Source organism: Anser cygnoides, chromosome Z (genome assembly GCF_040182565.1).
Source record: "Anser cygnoides isolate HZ-2024a breed goose chromosome Z, Taihu_goose_T2T_genome, whole genome shotgun sequence".
Classification (NCBI taxonomy): Eukaryota; Metazoa; Chordata; class Aves; order Anseriformes; family Anatidae; genus Anser; species Anser cygnoides.
In genome coordinates, this window is record NC_089912.1 from 29,799,260 (window position 1) to 29,818,186 (window position 18,927).

At 35.6% G+C, this 18,927-nt stretch overlaps 1 protein-coding gene across 6 annotated transcripts in view; it reads right to left on the reverse strand.

The window, feature by feature from the left end:
• Positions 1 to 409: 409 nt before the first annotated feature.
• LNPEP (leucyl and cystinyl aminopeptidase) overlaps positions 410 to 18,927 on the reverse strand; it is a 65,304-nt gene continuing 46,786 nt past the window's right edge. For 5 of the 6 annotated variants that reach the window (XM_048051092.2, XM_048051093.2, XM_066987827.1 and 2 more), the window contains 9 exons: positions 16,482 to 16,642; positions 14,792 to 14,880; positions 11,779 to 11,959; positions 10,899 to 11,055; positions 9,524 to 9,708; positions 8,759 to 8,920; positions 7,815 to 7,955; positions 6,743 to 6,824; positions 410 to 5,773 (listed from right to left, as the gene is read on the reverse strand). In XM_048051092.2, coding sequence (XP_047907049.1) covers positions 5,642 to 5,773; positions 6,743 to 6,824; positions 7,815 to 7,955; positions 8,759 to 8,920; positions 9,524 to 9,708; positions 10,899 to 11,055; positions 11,779 to 11,959; positions 14,792 to 14,880; positions 16,482 to 16,642 — 1,290 coding nt within the window. In that variant the 3' untranslated portion in view covers positions 410 to 5,641. Of the gene's footprint in view, positions 5,774 to 6,742; positions 6,825 to 7,814; positions 7,956 to 8,758; positions 8,986 to 9,523; positions 9,709 to 10,898; positions 11,056 to 11,778; positions 11,960 to 14,791; positions 14,881 to 16,481; positions 16,643 to 18,927 lie in introns of those variants that run through there. The other variant, XM_013197534.3, reaches the window with a different exon arrangement.

Genomic DNA, 18,927 nt, shown 5'->3' on the forward strand with positions numbered 1-18,927 from the left:
ACTTTTTCCAATTTCTTTCTGCTGCTCTCCTAGGATTCCACTTATCCCAACCTTTGCTTAAACAATTTTAAACACAAGTGCCAAGACCTGTCTTGAGATTAAGGACTGCGAGCTCTAACGCTGAGAATCTGTGAACTGTCAAAGTACTCTACTGTTCAAGCAATTCAAGTTCATATGACAATCTTTTAGTGTTATTGTCTTTTGGTTAAGATAAGAAAGAAATCCAAAAATGGCTTTTACCTTTTAATTGTAATTAGATACTGGTGAGATTTTGATGGATGGAATTTATCCATAAAGTTCTGCTGCAGATAAAATAGTGAGGTGCAGAGTTTGATTTTTTTTTTAAGGTGTTACGAACTTTCAAACAAAACTTGTTTATGACATTTTTAAAACTATCACAAAGAAAAGCTTATATTGAAATACTTTATTTCCATCTCACAAAAAGCAATAGTGTTTGCAGTACACATGCCTTTCAAATCAGTGCTGGTAATATGCAAAAACATTTCTCTGAAATATAAAGAAAATAAGCTTCTCTTCCCTTTACAAATGAAACAGACAACTTTGCATATTTTATATCTATCTATACATACACACGCACACACACACACAAACAATATTCAAATCCCCATCTGAAAGCAGGTATTTTACAACCTGAAATGTTACCACTCACAGTTCAGACACCTGTGAATTTACATTGTCTTATATATTTTTACAGTGTTTAAAATACAAAGACTAACCCATTACAAGTACCTACAGTATACAGCATTTCCAAATTAACTTTTAAGGTATTTTTCAGGGATACATAACTTAACCTTGCCTTAATGAAGACAGGGCTCAGTTCTCACTGCAAAAATTTGTTTTACACTATATATTCAAACTCCTCCAGTCTCCAATTCTTGGAATGGAAAATCTGTACTTCATTTTTACAAGTTCAATTCGAATTACTGTGTTTCAATCCATTTGAGCCACTCTATTTTTTTTATAAAACTATATACTTAAGATAGTATTGTGATTTGTTTAATGCCACCATTACTAATTCAAAAAAAAGATGCCTGCCTCCTATTCTGCATGAAACAAAGTTAAATTGTCACATATAAAAGTCAATATATCTACTACAACAGCAGGTTTAAACAACACAGCAAAATTAGAGATTGAAATTCTTTAGCAATATGACCTGAGAGTTTACTATGGTAAATGTACTTTTTTCCCCTCTAGAAATCATGTGACTCCATGACATAAAAAAGTAACAGAAATCTTTGAACATTTAGTAGCATCTTGATGAAAGTGATAGGTATAAATATAACTATTAAAAATAAGTTTATGTATGCACTTGTCAAAATGTCAAACAATAAATGTTCAGCATGTTGAGAACTGAATGTACTACATGACGCATGAATCAGGAATATGTGGAAAAGCTAAAATATACATGACTGAATGCAACAAGTGCATACAAATAAGAATGGTTACTGAGCATTAATTTAAATTTCAGAGTGCAAAGAAGAATATCTTCCAGCAAAGCAAAGGAAGGATGGTACAACCTGTCAGAAAATGGAATGTTCCACCAAAGGGAGAACAGGTAAAAGATACAGATTCAAGTTACACTTCCTACATCTGTTAGCCAACAAAAGAAAATTATTACTCCCATGATTAGTTTTTTCATAGATCATTCCTACAATGTATGTTCAGAATTAAGTGTCTCAAATACTACAAGATCTGAACAGTTCTCCTTTCTATGGTAGACAGTAACTTTCTACACATTCTGAGTGCCAAGTCTGATAATTAATGCAGAAATTCCAGTCCAAACAAGCTGTCTCTCTAGCAAATGAGTGATTTCCATATAGGAGTGGACAAGAAGAAAGTTTTAGTTTCTTCTAGAAGGATTAGTTTACAACAGAATGAGCTTGACATCAATACAATACTTAGGAGGAGATGCAACATTATTTTATGAAAGTTCATGTATGTAGTAGTTCCATAACTGGAAAATTTATATGCTGAAGTACAGTTTTATATCGTATTTATAGGATGCAACAAAAGCCAACACTGCTCAGTGTACTCCCTCTGACAAACTTCAGTTACCTGTGAAACAATCTGTATAATAAGGACGAACCCTCAGCAATTGTAGTCTGCTTTCCCGTTAGCAACGCTGAATAGTGCTCAGAGAAACAATTCTCAACCTCTAAGAACAAGACCTCAGTTGGCTCCTGCAGGAAAACAGGATGTTTATTCTAACATACTGTCTAGTGTATCACTTCAATTATAAGCCATAAGGCACAATGACTATTTGCCTCTATGACCAGTTACACAGAAAAACTAGACCTATTTTAAACTCCTTCATTCCATGTTACCGTCTTTTCACATATTAGAAGAAGTCTCATGCTTTTCCTATACTGCTTGCACTTTTTCCATCTCTAAATAAAAATAAAAGCTGAGCTGGCAGAGGGAGCAATCCTTTTTCCAGAGACAAAGTTAAGAGCTCAACTGCTTGCTTATACTTTTCCTGGTAGGCTAATTTTACATAGGAAAAGTATTTATTTATAGAAGTAAAAAAATATATACATGCATATTTGCTTTTCACCGCAATTAGCTCTTAAAATAAGAAGTGCATTCATTATAAACAGAGGATACTGGAAAGTAACAAGACAATCAGTACATAATGGCTTTGAAGACAGTAATTGATGTAGCCCATCTGAACATATACTGTAGTTCCAATTTATTAAACCCCGTAATTTTACATTGCAGGAGATGATACAAAGCTAGTAGCATTTGAACTCGCAGCTTTTCACTGCAAAGCTCTTCTGCTGTAAAATAAGAATGGCGTAAGATATATAAAAAACATTAGCTTGATAAGTTTTAGCTAGAAAATACTATGGAAATTAAGTAAAGAGGTCCTATTGGCTACAATATGTTTTTCATTTGACCAGAAGCCAAAGAAAACTCAAGGAACTAGCAAGATTTCATTCCTTTGCAGTAAGGCATGACAGATGTGGCTCTAAAGGGCAATTCATTGCTCATGCCTTAGCCATTCCACCCTTCATCAGTTCCCAATAATCTCAATAACAGAGGAGTATATTTAAGCATTTCCCTTGGAAGAAGGACTCCAGCACAGTTTTTATTAAGGTTATAGACTCCATGACAGAAAAATAACTTAAAAACCTCTACAACGGATACACTGAAATTATTACCTATTAGAAAAAAAAGCCATCAAATGCAGCAAAAAGTGAAATGAAAAATTATTCAAAAACCATCCCCCCCCTCCCCTGACTTTCCAGACGTTCTTGGTACAGTTTGCAATCTAAAACTCAGCTGCATGCTATTTCCTTGCAAAGAACTAATTATCAGTAAAGCATCTGAATAAAACCTTACACTGCTATAATCCTACAGCAGAAATCAGGAGGAAGATGGGATCTTCCTCTGGAGTTTCCATTTGAAATTTTATATGCCTCAGTACCACAGTCAGGGCTGAAATAAAAAGAAGCGTAAGGGGATAGAAAAGTGAAAGCATACTACTGTTTTCTCATTTAATATTAACAAGTGACTGTAAAGGAAAATAGATGACAACTACATATATACACACATATACAAATATGGAATTCGTATTTCTGCAGAGAGCATAAAGGTTTAAAATAAACAAATAATACCACAAGACATGGAAGTTTGTAAAAAAAATAATCAGAGAGCATAGCTAATTACCATTCTAATTGCATAATTTATGGAATTAGGATAGTATGACCTATTTTCAGTGCTTACATTCTTTCTTCAGTACTTGTGAAAATTGCTCTTTTCTGGGCCTCTGGGGCAAACAAACGTTTGTGCACTCTGAGAATCTAACACACTTTCTAATAATTTCAAGATTAGAACTGCAGACGTAGTTTTTAATGTGAACTGGTGAAAACATAAGGAATTTCTTTTCCAAGAAAGAATCTCCCATTCTGGAAGGATGGGAAAAGTATGGCATGGCTTAAGCAATCACAGCTTACAATTTCTTCTAATTAAATAAGCAGCCAGTGCTGCAATTTCATCAATTAAAGCCTTCAGTTTGAATTGCCTGTGACAAATTTTCACGTCCACTAATTTAACTCTCATTCAAATTACTATCTTCTTCAGAATTTGCTGTGACTGAAATTCAAACTTTGTGTTGTTCAAAATTTTCAACTTTTAACCATTAATGTTTTCATATTGGATCACATATTGGATGCTGATAAGACAACGGGTCTGAATCTGCTTGCATGAATCCACAAAAGGTGCAACAGTAATGAAATGAACATTTGAAAACATCAGAACTCCACATAAACAAGTATGATTACTCTTGTATATGTTTTATGTACATGCTATACCTCAAAAATGGCCTCTCACTACTTTTGAAAGACAAGATTGTACAATTGGTATTTTGGCTTTCTAATGTGGCACGTCTCTGCTTTTAGATCCCCCCCCCCTTTTTTTTTTTTTTTTTTAAAGAGTATGATGATTTAGATCCCCTTCCTTTGAAGTACGAAGATTTAGATCCCCTTCTTTTAAAGAGTATGAAGATTTGTCACACAAGGTTTTTCACAACAGTAGAACAAACCATTAAAATCTAAATGAGAAGCTTTCTAAAGCTATACTGAGTAAGCAATGTACACAAATTATACTGTGATATCAAAGGTAACAGGCAAGGGAAAAAAAGCATAAACTTAACCAAATGAAGTGGCTGATACACTGACTTATTGCAGGACATCTGGAACAAGTGGTGAAATTAAAAATCAGTAGTCAGAAGCAGACAAATCAGTAGTCAGTCTAACAGATAAACCAGCCTGTTAACAACTTCTCATGGCAGTTTTGTGCAGTTGCTCACAGATCTATGCAGCAACATCAGTTACACTCCAATGTTTAACAACACAGTTCTCAAAAATGTCTAATAAATTCAGAGTAAAAGTTCCAAGGCCCCATCAATGTTTTTGGAAATTCCATCTCTAAAACATTTGTTTTTGCTGTCTGGCTTTCTCCCTTCCATGCAGACTATTAGTGCCCAGCCACTTTAAACATCAAAGTGTGTATGATTAGCATGACGTATTATTCTTATTTTTCATGTAATTCCTAAACACAGTGAAAAATCAAAAGTCCAAACTGAATTCAAATCCAGACCTTATTTACCTCTCCTCAAACTGCTGTACTTTAAGAGATCCTCTAATACTTATGTATCCTACGCATGACTTTGTTTCACAACAGCTTCTCTATCTACAAATGTGGAAACTACCTGTATTTTTGCATTAACAAAGCCCTACTAATTACCCAGCAGTCTGCAAAAAGCTAACAGTTCATGGTAACTTTCTTTCTTTCTGCTCTTACCTGTCAATATCAACGCGCTGCTGAAAAATTAGAACATGACAACCAAATGAAAGGGTACTAAATTTCATATAATATAATATAATTTATGGAGATGTTTGGTCTATAGATGAAAACAGTTTCAGAATAAATACATCCTGCTCATAAATGCTTCAAGGGAAATCAAAATTTATGTGAGACATGCCCTGAGCTATCTAGACTCTCTAATAGTGCAAACAATGTTGCAGCAATGCTTGGTTTCACCCTGGCTTTTGCAAAAGAAACAGAGCAACTGTCCACAGATTTCCTAAATGGCTGACACTCCATAGTGTTACGTGCACTACAGCCATTTTTGTAGCTTTGCTAAGTTCCTCTCCATCCACTGGATATTGAGCTGAATCGTGTCAAGTGCCTCTTTTACACAACGCAGTTTAGAACTCTCTTCTGACTTTGATTCAAAAAACGTCTTCACCTGTATAACAAGGAAAAATAAAGAAAAAGCAAATGTTAATAAAAATCAACACAGACCTCAGAAATAGGTACAGAAGCAAAGGCTACACATGTGCTGGAAATAGAGAATCATACACACGCAGCAAGCAAAATTCTCAGAGTTGGCTTCTCAAAATGCAAGAACATCTTTCATGGGAACAGCAGCAACAACCCATTTGGTTTCAATAAATTAGTTTACCAATAAATAGATACTCAACTCATCACATTAATTACAGAGGAATCACAGAGCACTCAAAGTTCTAGAAAGAGAGTTTTTTTTGTGTGTGAAAAAGAACTGATTGTTGCTAGTGACCCCATGCAGTCCTCTGGAATGACCCCCACTTCCACACAACATTTTAACTGTCAATGCTTACACTTAAAATCCTATTGCTCATACAATAAGAAGCCATCTCTACCCCATTTTCTGAATGAAACATTAGACTAAATCACAAACCACTCTTGACACCATACATTCAGGGCCTTGTGAGCTAAGACTCAAATTTCTAACAACTAGTACCTGGATCTTAGCTTATACTCAACCTGCACAACAGCTCTCTGGGATTGTTGACAGCCAAACTAATCTAGAACAAATCTTAATGGCTCCCTATGCCATTCCACAGATGCAGAAAGCATAGATTATTGACGCGGTCTAAACCAGAATTTTGTTATGACTATTTTGGGAGACAGAGCGTTCCAGTGAACAGGAAACCAGAGCAATATGAACAGATAGCTGTGCTTGACTGTGTATATTCAGCTCTACTGCTGATTCAGAATGTAATCTTCAACATGCTTATGTACATACTTCCCATGTCTGACACTGGGATAGAAATAGCTGTATATCCTTGAAAGAGGGCTTTAGTGACTGTAAATAACTGTTTTCCTCTACCCCAAAATATCTGAGGACAGCACTGGCACTAGAAAGTATGATTTTCTGATTGATTAAGCCACCGACCTCAAGTAGATGCGCCCTTGTTGCAAACTGAGAAGTTGATGAACTAATGATGTTCTGGATAGTATATGAGCCTAGATGAAACCTGAAATACAAAGAAGAAAAAACTTAGAAGCCATTTTAACATGCAGGTTCAGTATATGCACGCGTTCTTATTTCTAACTCCTCTTCTGTTTCAGTATTTGGAAATCATTAGAAGCATCTAAATTCAAGTTTACATCTCTTTTTTTTTTTTTTGAAGAGATACAAGGTGTTAGCAGTCCAAGCCTCAAGATACCTAACCCCTATAAAAATTCAACTTCAGAGCCAACAACAAGGAAAATTTTCAAACTTCTATTCCAGCTCAAAACACTAAAGAACTGAGGACACCACACATCGAAGAAAAATGTCTACTTTTGTGGTATGTATTCAACAATCAAATTGTTGAATAAGCAATCAAATTTGTCTCCAGAAATCATTTCAAGCCAAGTAATTTTGTAATATTGATTATTAATTACTCCTGCTTTAGCAAGCAGGAATTTTCATCCAGGAGAAGCATTTTTAACAATGTGAAACTGTTCCAAATCACAACTAGGATTTAGAAATATCATTTTCTAAGTACTGTCAGCTTTTTGAAGATTCGTAGGCCAGCTCTGCAATTTCAAGAACAGTTAAGAGGAACATATTTCTAAAGCAAGTGGATATTTTTTTGCTTATTTGTTTTTTGGATTATATAGAAAGGTAGAATAAATAGATGCTGAATGAACTGCCTGGGTTTACTTGTGAACGCATTTGATTCACAAAACATCCCACAGCTCCAGCAGCCATCTTAGTCTGAGACATCACTCTTAACAGAAATTCAAACCAAGATTTTCTAGAATAACTGTGAGGTTCTAAGAGGCCTCAATGTTCCATCAACTGTTAAGTGAGATTAAAATTTATTGTCCATTTTACTTTTGCAAAGTCTAATTTTAAAACAGGCTTTAAAGTTATAATAAACGTCATCTTATATGAAGCAAACTATTTATTCACTTGCACTTCATAATAGTGGTCCTTTTGGCAATGTGGGTGTGAAAAGCTATATCAAAAGCCTTACTTTCTTGTAAGTTTTTCCCAGTTCTCTTTAACAAAGTCCCAGGCCAACAAATATCCAGGCAAACTCTGGCTAACAGTTGCTACGATATGTGAAAGCTCCTGTGCCCTGATGACTTCTCCCTCAAGGCTGTTCTGCATTAACCTAAAAGACAAAGCATATGAAAAAGGACAGGAAAAAAAAATCCTATTTATTCATATTTTCATGTGGTTCTACTAGTAGCCCTGAATTCAATGGAAAAGATTATGTAAAAGATCAAACAGCAATCATCTTCTGGCATCTAAAGCACACGGATGCTACATTTTATAACCACTGTATTCATTTAGTTTAAGTTTCCAAGAACAGAGTGATCTTAGCTCTAAACCAAGTACCTGAATTTTCATTGCTGTTGGAAAAGATGGAGTAAATTTTCACAACTTGTAAGATAAAACAATTCACAGGTAAGTTAAGAGAGAAAAGCAGGAGTAACAGTAATCACCTACCAGGACACACTTAGTGTCCTCCATGTAATACTAAGATTTAGTCTATAAAAATGTGTAAGAGCATAATGTAAGGTCAAAGAAAGACAAATATTAAAAAACAGCGCGCACACACACAAACAGTTATTGTCTTGGATATGAAGATGTAACAATCTCTGAAGACTCAGTGAGCAATCTGTTTTACCATTATCACAAAATCTGCAATTTTCTTCACCAATAGCACAAAGCTTTTAAGTCCATTTTTTTCTTTGTGTATATTCCACCTTGCCACAGTTCATCTTTTTAACCTACTCTATTATATACATTATTTTGAAGTGAAAAATAACAGGTTTGTCATGTTTATGGAAGCCCGTACAAAATGTCTGGCTAGATTTTCTTTAGTATTCAGATTTTTTTTTCCTTTTCAACAATTAAAAAGAAAAACACAACATTTAATTTACACAACATAGAACTTTGTGTCTTTCATACCAGATCAGCTTTCTGACATCTTCTGTGCTGGCCAAGGCTTCGATCATTTTGCTTTTCTCTGCTTCAGAAACTGAAGAGGAGTACATCTTTAGGAGGAATTCCCAGCCTTCATTAGTTTTGGCTCCAGTTATAAATATGGCTTTCATAAGATCACTAGGCAGACTACAGGGAAAAAAAAAATCAAAAAAACAAAAACAAAACAAAAAAGGGGGGACAAAAAAGTTCATCTGAGAAAAGAAGGAAGAAAAGTTACAAAATGAAAAGATTAGCTTGAAAGAGATGCCTCTCATTTTTGCAATTTATTTCTGTAGCAATTTTAAGTTTGCTGGACACATGAATTCATGCCTTTCTAATATTTTAACTCACTGGGAAAAAGCAAATTATATTAGTCATATATATTGCAAGCACTGCAAATGGTACAAAAATCAGTATCATTTTCTATGGCACAAAACACACAGGAAACCAGAGAAGAATGAGTTCTGCAAGAGACAAAGGTATACTATGATGCTGCTACTAAGTAATTATCCTTGAGTATGCAGCTTAAGAAACACAGATGAAAACAATTTGTAGATGGTTTTGCAGTCACATTGGAGACTGCAGAACAAAATTTTAAAATCTGGCACAGTTTTCCCTCTCATCTTAAAACTGCAACTACTTTTAGACAAGCAACAGTAAGTGAATGAGGAGCTTTATCAATATTCAGATAGCAGAGTAACAGGATAATATGTAGGTAGGTAGAATAGTGGAAGCCCATTTTTGTGGTACCTCATTGTTCCATTAGACTTCATCCACTTCTCAAACATCTCAGTGGCAGCTGTTCTACATTGTCTTATACCATGGGTGCAGGCAAAAGCTAGTAGTATTGACCGGAGCTCTCGTTCAGACAAAGTCCCATTATCTGTCCAATGCTGTTGGTCAATTTTATTTCCAAGCAGGTATTCTATTCTATACTAAAGGAGGAAAAATTATTAGCAATAACTAATTCTTCCCAAGAGAATTTTCCACATACAAAGTTATAAGTTAAGTTTTATAACTGTGTAAGTTAAACATAGTAGTTTTGCCCCATTATCTATATGAATAAATAACAGATACCACACGGATCTGAAAGACAGGCCAGGTCTACATTTATGTTACACAGTCAAACAGAAGACCATTTTTCCAGCTACTGGAATTCAAAATCATAGTCAGCTCATGATCTCAACTAACTACAAGTTCTGTCTGTTTAACTGCTTTTAACACCATCAAGTGACAGTTAACATTCCTTAGTTTAGCATAGACAAAGCTTTATGCCTTTCTAGTTTTGTAGCTTGGAAAAAACAAGGCGCCCCACCAACTAGCACATCTCAGCTGAGACATTCCAATATAAACTATTATAATTTAATAGAAAATGCAGGCAACCATAGCTTGGGCTGCTTTTTACAGTAGATAATGGTTGGTAAAATCCTTGAATAAATACTAGATAAGAAAAAAAAATATAGCAGTTGCTTTTTTGTTTCTTTCAAGTTTCCAAGGTTCGTTTTAAACCTGTGGATAAATACAGAAAGGAGGCTTCTAAATATCAAGGCAGAACAGACAAATGAAACACATTTCCACAGCAAGAACTGAGACTACACTGTTATGCCTGTAGCACTGTATCATGTTAGTCTAACACATATCTGGAATGGGACAATGTGTATTGTCACATGACACAATGTGTCCATTAATGTATTTTTATTTTTACAGACAATAACTTTGCTTTTTTTTCCTCCCCTCACTGTACCTATGTAAAGCAATTGGATCAATGATCTCCATCCACTTTAGTGATTTTTGGAAATAACATTTCCGTACTAGAAAGTGTCATAGACTCTGTATTGAATTGATCTTTATACCTATTGCTGTAAATCCCCACACAACACTGGGTTAGCACTGCATTACAATCCCTAAAAAAACATTGAAAAAAACTAAAGTCAGTCCACAAAATGTAGCATTGCAGTAGATCTTTTCTATTTAACAAAAGCATGTAAGACTAAGAACTGTCTAGAATCCAGTCTATCTTCATGGAATTACTGAATAATACATTCAACAGTCAACACTAATTAAACTGTAAACAACTTTATGACAAATTATTTTAAACCATATTTTCCAAGAAAATAGTACATACCATCACACGTGCTGCCAGTTGTTGCTCACCCTTTTTCTCTAAAAGGTTGTAGATAAGACTCAGCTGAAACAAAGCTTGAGTGAGTGGTGCGGTACTGCTCTCTTCTGTAAGGTAATCGATCAGCTCAAAGGCCTTTTCCAAAGGCTCTTTTCCTAGACTGTAGGTCAATGAACACAAACATTAAAATGGTTTAAGTGATGCTGCCTGCTTTACCCAAGTCACAATAATCTTCATTACACTAGCAGAAGAATTGATAAATAAAGTAATAAGAAATGGTTTCGATGTCAAGGTTTTTATCATATAATATCAGCAAGAAGATAGTGACGCTAACATGCCTTCAATTAACAAAAATGAAAATAGATAAGAAGAGGTAAAACTGATTTCAGAAAATATTTATCATAAAGAGGGTATTTGGATGCAGGAAACAGCTGTCTAAAAGGCCATCCAGAACATTCAGCTGTAGTGCTAATGGAGAAAGACAATATAGGAGCCAGTAAAAAAAATGAGCAGCAAACAGCTTGCTTCTCTAAGGTGAAATATTAATTAACAGAGGGCAGAAAAATAGCCTTCTATGCAGACTATAAGACACCAAAGGAAACAACATCTTCCAGCAATGGAAGCAATCATATGTTTATGTGATTTAAATAAGAGGATGCTGATAAAAAAATCAGGGAGATAACATGTAACACCAATACGGATTCATCAGTGAAATAACTTTTTTTTTTTTTTTTTTAAGTTGGTGAATGGTTTCAATAGGCTAATGAAGTCTGAATTAAAACTCCTCTGAAGCAGTCTTCATCTGAACCCAGATCTGATTCTTGTTTGACTTGGAGAAAACTTAAACACATATAAAATACATTTTCCAGTATAAAAACCTTACCTTGCAAGGTTGAAGATATTGTTGATCAGATTAGCTCTGTCTTTAGCACTCAGAGCAGTGTGGTTTTTTTTCAGCAGATCAATCAGTGTTTTCCAGTCTTCCGCATAGTGTACTACGTAATAACCATTCATGTCCACGTTGAATTTTATCCATTCCACCTCTTCTGGAAGTTCAATGACGGCTAACAAACAGACAACCAGTTAATAGCAGACAAAGGTGTAGCACCTGTTCTTTCAAATCCAGATCTTTGAAGTAGACTGGTTCTAGAGAGTTAACAAATCTTTTCTGGCTCACTAGTTCCCCCTACTATGAGAGGGAATAGCTAGCAAAAATGTTCAGAGTGAAAGCTTTATAATACTAGACTGTACATCTTCCTTCAGTGCTACATCTGACTGACTGGATAATATCATAGTCTGACCCCAGTTGCATCTATGCACTCTAGAATACAACAAAGGAAAAACAACACAGGAAAAACAACAGGGCACATAATGCCTTGTGGTCACAGCACAGTGAAGAATTTTAATAGGTAAACCTGTCCTACCCAGAAACAGAAATTGGAACATTTGTCACTGATGAGGACTGTACAGGATAGCTTGGACACATCTTACTGCTCTTGAGATCAGGATAATTATTTCAACATGCCAGATCAAACCTCAGGCTCAAGAAGACAGTGAACAAAGGGAGCACATTTACAGTCAGGGCTTGCGAGTAATTCTGTATTCTACCAATGATCCTACCACCAAAAAGAATTAAAAGCCAAACGTAGCTTACTGAATACTGTTGTGGAAGCTCCAGTATGTACACTAAGTAGCTTAATTTGGTAAATGGTAATTTTGGTAGTTTTAGATGTGGAAAGAAAAATAAAAACAAAAAGCGACAAAATGCCCAGGGCACACAGGTTTTGTCATTATTTTTTGTTTATTTTTCATTTTAACTGGAAAGCAGCTTGCACTATGTCAATGACACTGCTGGGGATCTACTTAACAAATTTTCTGTCATGACAGTTAACTAACTTATCCAAGGGAATGAGAGTACTGTTTCCCATTCACTGGCACTGTTTCAGGAGAAATCTGTCCCGCTTAGGTTTTCGTATTTAAAACAAGGCAACAATCAGAGAAGACCATTCAGGAAGTGAACAAGCTAGCACCTTAGTCACACGAAGTGTTTGGATGTTATGGTTTATTCAATACATCCAAACATTCAATACATCCAAACTATTCACAGCAAAGTGAAAGAGGGATCTCATAGTAACACAGCAGTATAGTAACACAGCAGTAGATGATAGGAGAGAGACTAAGCTATACTATCTCAAATGAAAGCATGCTTTCAAATTAAAAAGGTAGATAGCACAGGATAGGAACAAGTTAAGTTTTAAGAATTTTGACTCGATCATAAGTAAATTTATGAGGTGCTTTCATACTGAATCCATATCCACTCTCGTGTCTATTAACATTGCACAAGCAAACCAGTTAATAACTCATAGGCCTTTGCAGGCCTCACTAGGTACGAGATTTGCTGTACAGTTCTCCTTTTAAACACCCCGGTTTCCTCTCTGCCCACTAACACATACATATAAACAGTGACACACATCAGAAAAATAAATAGACAAATACTGGTGACATTAAGTTGGATGAAAGGACACGCTCTAGATTCAGAGTCAGCTAGATACAAAAAAAAAGGGACTTTTGGGATATAGGAAACAAAATTCTTTATTTCAGTTGATTCTATAATTCCTGCCAAAAATGTCAGTGTACATAGCATTTGTGATGCCTTTGAAATTTAGTGAAATTCTACCATAAACTCTTTTGTACTGTTCTCCTACTCTCATATCCTATACATCCAAGTATCTGCAGCCAATGAGGAATTAGTAAGGTGAACATGAGAGCGCCAACAGGGACATTTAAGGTCAAAAAGATGTAATCAGTCTGCTTACCTATTCATTCTAATAAGATCAAAAACACATTCCGTTAAACAGCTTTATTTTTCCATTCTGATAATTCATAAGAACTGCTTGTAAACCTCCAGCTCAAATTACAAAGGCCAGGAATAAATGAGTGTTTTGTAAAAGCATGTCAGGATAATAAAAAATAATATACATTTTTTCTTTAATTATAGTATTTCTAGAGTCATGTTGGAGGGCTGGTAATTTGTAAAAATCAGTAAACGGCAAAAATGTCAGGAGCAGCTCTAAGCATTTTATTTTAATTTTCTATGGTATTATTTTGAACAGCAGAGGTGGGAGATAGGTTTATGCATTAAATATAATTGCAAGTTAAATACGCTGAATTGTAAATTCAATGAAGGAAATACATAAGCAGATGTAAAACAGTGAGCCAGACCAGCCTAAATAAGAGAAAAGCTATTCAGTCAATGGAACCAACGGGGAGACGGCCAAAATGATTTTTACATAGTACTACGTAAAACTGTATAGAAGCTATTCACTTGGCATGGAGAAAAACAGGACTGAATTAAAAACAAACAAAAGCTATATGGACTAGCAATTTAGGATTCAAACTCACTGCTGCAGCAAAAGCAGGGTTTATGTGAAATGATCTAAGAATTTCAAGTTGTACAAAAGCTTTCTGAAGAACTTAATCTATTCCAGGTGGAATACTTTCTTGTAACTTTAAACAAAGTAAGTAATATTTGAGTGGAAAATGACCTCCTTACATTTCAGTATATTGGCAGAGCAACTGTCACAGTACTCACTCTCCAGAGGACATGCAGTTCAAAATGTTTTGTGCATGCACCGTGATGAGAAAAGTACAGGCTTTAACAAACTGCAAATCTGCTTCTGTCTCAGTTGCTGCCTTTTACTTGTACATAAAAAGCTATGGGAACTCATCTCTCTAATGACACTGTTTGATGACACTAATAGTAGTACCTGGCTCCAGATCTCTGCAATTACTTTATACTATGTGTCTTCATCTTCACATCTTATGCAAGTGTGTGCTCAGAAAGACCTGCAATCTGCAACGCATAAGTAACTTGCTTCCAAAGTTAAGTCACATACCTGACTTCTGGTCCAGTAAGTATGCGTTAATGCAATGGGTAAAGTTGCACCTATTAGTCATGTAGGTGAGAGGAATATGCCACAGATAACTGCAAAGGAAAGCAAATATTTACTGACATATTATTTACAGTTCATTATTTGTTTTGAAGGTTTGCTGAGTTTTTAATTTAAAACATTTTAATATAATAAAAGTACCAGAACCATATAATGCTGTGTAACAAAGTGTAAACCCCACACGCATGGCATCAGAATGTGATCAAAGAAAACATGTGCAACACATACAGCAATTTCTTTTTTTATTCCCACCATGTTGAGAAGTGGATGAATTTCCTAGTACTTCTTCCTCAGTTCCAGCCTGCTAAGTACCTTGTCCAAAGTCATGTGGACAGAACATCTCAAAAATTTGGCCAGTACTATTTTTATTTCAGTCCAGTGTTCAGTCTTCCTTAAGTTTTACAAGTATCATTATTTTTCAAAAAAAATTTAGGTCGATTCAAATACAAGACTCAAATTCCAAATCATGGTAATAGAAACCATAGCTGACTGCACACCACCAAGACTGACCCAAGTGAACTGCAAACTGGAAGAATAAATGCTAACTTGTCTCACAATGATGATAATGACATGTGTATTTAGAGGAAAATACAGCTTTAAAGTGAGGCAAAACAAACTGTACATGTGTTCCAATTTTGACAGGGACCATTACTGTGAATGACTCAGAGTACTCTTCTTCAAAAACTTTTCATGCACTTCCCCAATTGACATCCACTAGACAGAGAATAATTAAGCCTAATAATCCTTTCCTTCTTCCCTTCCCTTTCAATCACACATTGTTTTCCTTTTTCCCCACAACAAAAATAAAACATAGCCCCATAACTTACAGCATTTCAAAAGACAGGCCCTTTCACAGGGCTGATTCTGCAAGATGATGCTAAGGACTCAATTATTGTTAAGACCTCAAACAACTGAATAAAACCCCCAAAATCTCAAAAGGATTCAAGCTTACATACTTTGGTTTGCTATGAAATACAGTTAAGGTTCTTAATATAAGATACCATAGAATCATTAACACAGAATCATTAAAGTTGGAAAAGACCTTCAAGATCATCTCGTCCAACCATCATGTATTTGTAACAGATTTATTTTCACAATTAACAATTTCTTCACTTTTGCTTCTTCAGTGTTTATACATGTACGTTTTATTTTTTGATACAATGGAAACTCAATGAGACAGCCATCTGCTGTCACGCATTAGTACCCTCTTAAAATTTTTACACCAAGAAAGTTTTGATTCTAGCTTTTATACTTCGCTCTAACAATGTGCAAGACGCACACTGAATATTGACAGAAAGGAGTATAAGCTCTGAAATAAGTGCATCAGCAACTTCTGCAATGTACCGTTTTAATTTAAATTTAAAAGCTTCAGAAAAACATGTAAATGAAAAAACTGAGCTTACAAAGGAAGCTCACAGAGTTTTAGCAGTTGCTAGGGTGAAAATAGGCATGGATAATCAGTTATTTTTCAAGGCAGATGCTAAGTGCATACACTTTTATGGCAAATTGTCTTTATTACTACCAGCATTCAGACAAAATACCAGAACCCCTGAACACAAATAAGAAAGGTACATGATACAAAAAAGTTATCTGCCGATATATATTAATGTATGGAAAGTAGTAAGAAGGTGATTACCTTGCATCTGATGTCCAATTTTCTGGTTCCACACGATATAAAAATTTTTCCTGCTGTATAGAGATATTCTTTCCTGTTCGGACGACAGTCACCAAAGGAAATCCTTTATTCAGAATCCACGTTTTCATTAACTTTTTTACATCTAGTGTTCCATTGGTGATCTATAAAAAACAATCATAGTATAACAGGAAAATGGCAAATTTTAAAATTTTTACAAAAATACAAACATTTTAAAAATCTCCCTCCTTAACTTACCACATAAGTAGTAGCAACATTCTGTATTAGTGAAGAGTCACTTTGACACTGAGACTATAAATTTCATGAGCAATAAATTAGGGGAACAAATTTTTTTATTTTCTCAAGCAGAGACACTCCTTGTCAAGCAGTGGAAAGAGAAATTAGAAACATTCGATAGGTGAAACTGGTATGTTAAGAAAATAGAGACAAGAATGCTCTGGAAAAGGAAGTTATGGTAAGCTCCCCAGACCTAACCCACCTTCCTCACTTTCACTTTCACTGTTGGTATTCTGGTATTTTATGCATGTTTCAGATCCTGCATGTCCTACATGCATGTTAAAGATCTTTTTTAAATTCTGAAATCATTATTAGAAATTGAATTAAAGTGATGGTGTTTGTATAATAAAACAGTAAAGCAATTCTTTACATTCAGGGCTTTTTTTGTATGATTTTTTTTTTGGCATCCCACCTACCACCATTTGTATAGCTTAACCTCCTACCTCTTCTAATCTTTCAAGAACTGTCTGCACTACAACATCACCACTGAGGGTCAAGTACTTTATACTGTCTACATATCACTGCCTCTCTACTAGCAGAGATAATCGTCCAACCTGAGAAAGACAATGCTATCTCTAACTTACAAAAATACATTTTAGGTGGAGCTAACAGGAACATAAGGAAATTAATACATTATTATTTAAGTTGCATATACCTTTTACCAACCCATGCTGTCTTTCTCTAGTTACCCTTGTCAGCATCTTATTACTCACTGTACAGATTCAAGTCTTCAGTTCAAGTCACATTCAGCTTTTTAGTTATAGCTTAAAGAGAATGCTCAGGTCCATCTCATCAGTGGCTATAAAGACCTTAAGGAAGGGTGCAAAGAGGACAGAGCCAAGGTCTTTTGACTGGTGCCCAGTGGCGAGATCAGAGGCAATGGGCACAAACTAAAGCACAGGAGGTTCCTGAGCATCAGGAAGCACTACTGTACTGTACTGGTGACTGAACGTGGGCACACGCTGCCCAGAGAGGCTATCGGGTCTCCCTCCGTGGAGATATTCAAAAGCCATCTGGAGATAGTTTGTACCTGGGCTGGACCGTGATGGCCTCTAGACGTCCCTGTCAGCCTTAACCTTTCTGTAAAAGCAATGAGACGTACAGCCTGGGTAGGTATGACTGTTAACCAACTGCCTGAGTATGACCGGTTGAGAGTCTGAATGTGAAAGACTACCTACAAAAGCAAAAGAAACTAAGAATTCGAAGTAGAAAAATACAAATAAGCGGACAGAACACCAAAACAAATGAAAATGGATACAGGGACAGTACATTTCAGTGAATTCAAGGAGGCAACAGATGAAAACCAATGGAAAGGAAGTGCAAGAAATCTGGTACCTTCTCAGGGAAGGACTTTTATTAAAGGTCTCAATGTAAATTAATGTGATGCAATACCAGACCTGTCCAGCTAACCCACGAGCCTTGCAAAAAGTGACATAGGAGTGTACATGAGGTGCAGGTTAATCAAAACAGAATTAACAGTATTTACACTTACATAAAAAAACAACACAACAACAAAAAACAACAATCAACAAAAACACATATACAAACACAAAAATCCCAAACCCCAAAGACTCAGGCACAAAACGAGGTACAACCAGCTATGGACACACGGGAAAAGGGGAACAGTGTAAGCACATCACAGAAAGGCAACTTTCAGCAGATGAAGCTGCCCCTGCAGTATGTGTGAAGGGCTGGAGGGTTGGTCAGAGGTTTCATTTAGGAGAGGCGTATCTACTTTTCATTGTAAAAAAACACAAACAAAAAAACCCCAACACTTAAAACAAGAGTTCTTTACCATAAGAGAGTCAGTCTGATACCAAAAATAATCCATCACTAGCTGGCAAACTAGTGACTGTGGATAACTACATAAACAAATTTAGAGCCACCCCGACAAGAACTAACAATGGCTCCAGTTCTGCAAAAGTTTAGATATCATATGATGGATGCCAACAACCAGAACTAAACATTAATATCTTGCCTACCACTCAGTCTCTATGAGGAAACCTCATGTGTATTTCAGAGAATTTAATACATACCACACAGAACAGAGACAGGGAGATGTGTTCCCTTCCTTCATCCAAACAGCTTAAGATCAGGGATACCTAGCAGCTCACTCTTGTTGGCATCACAGAATGGTTTGGATTGGAAGGGA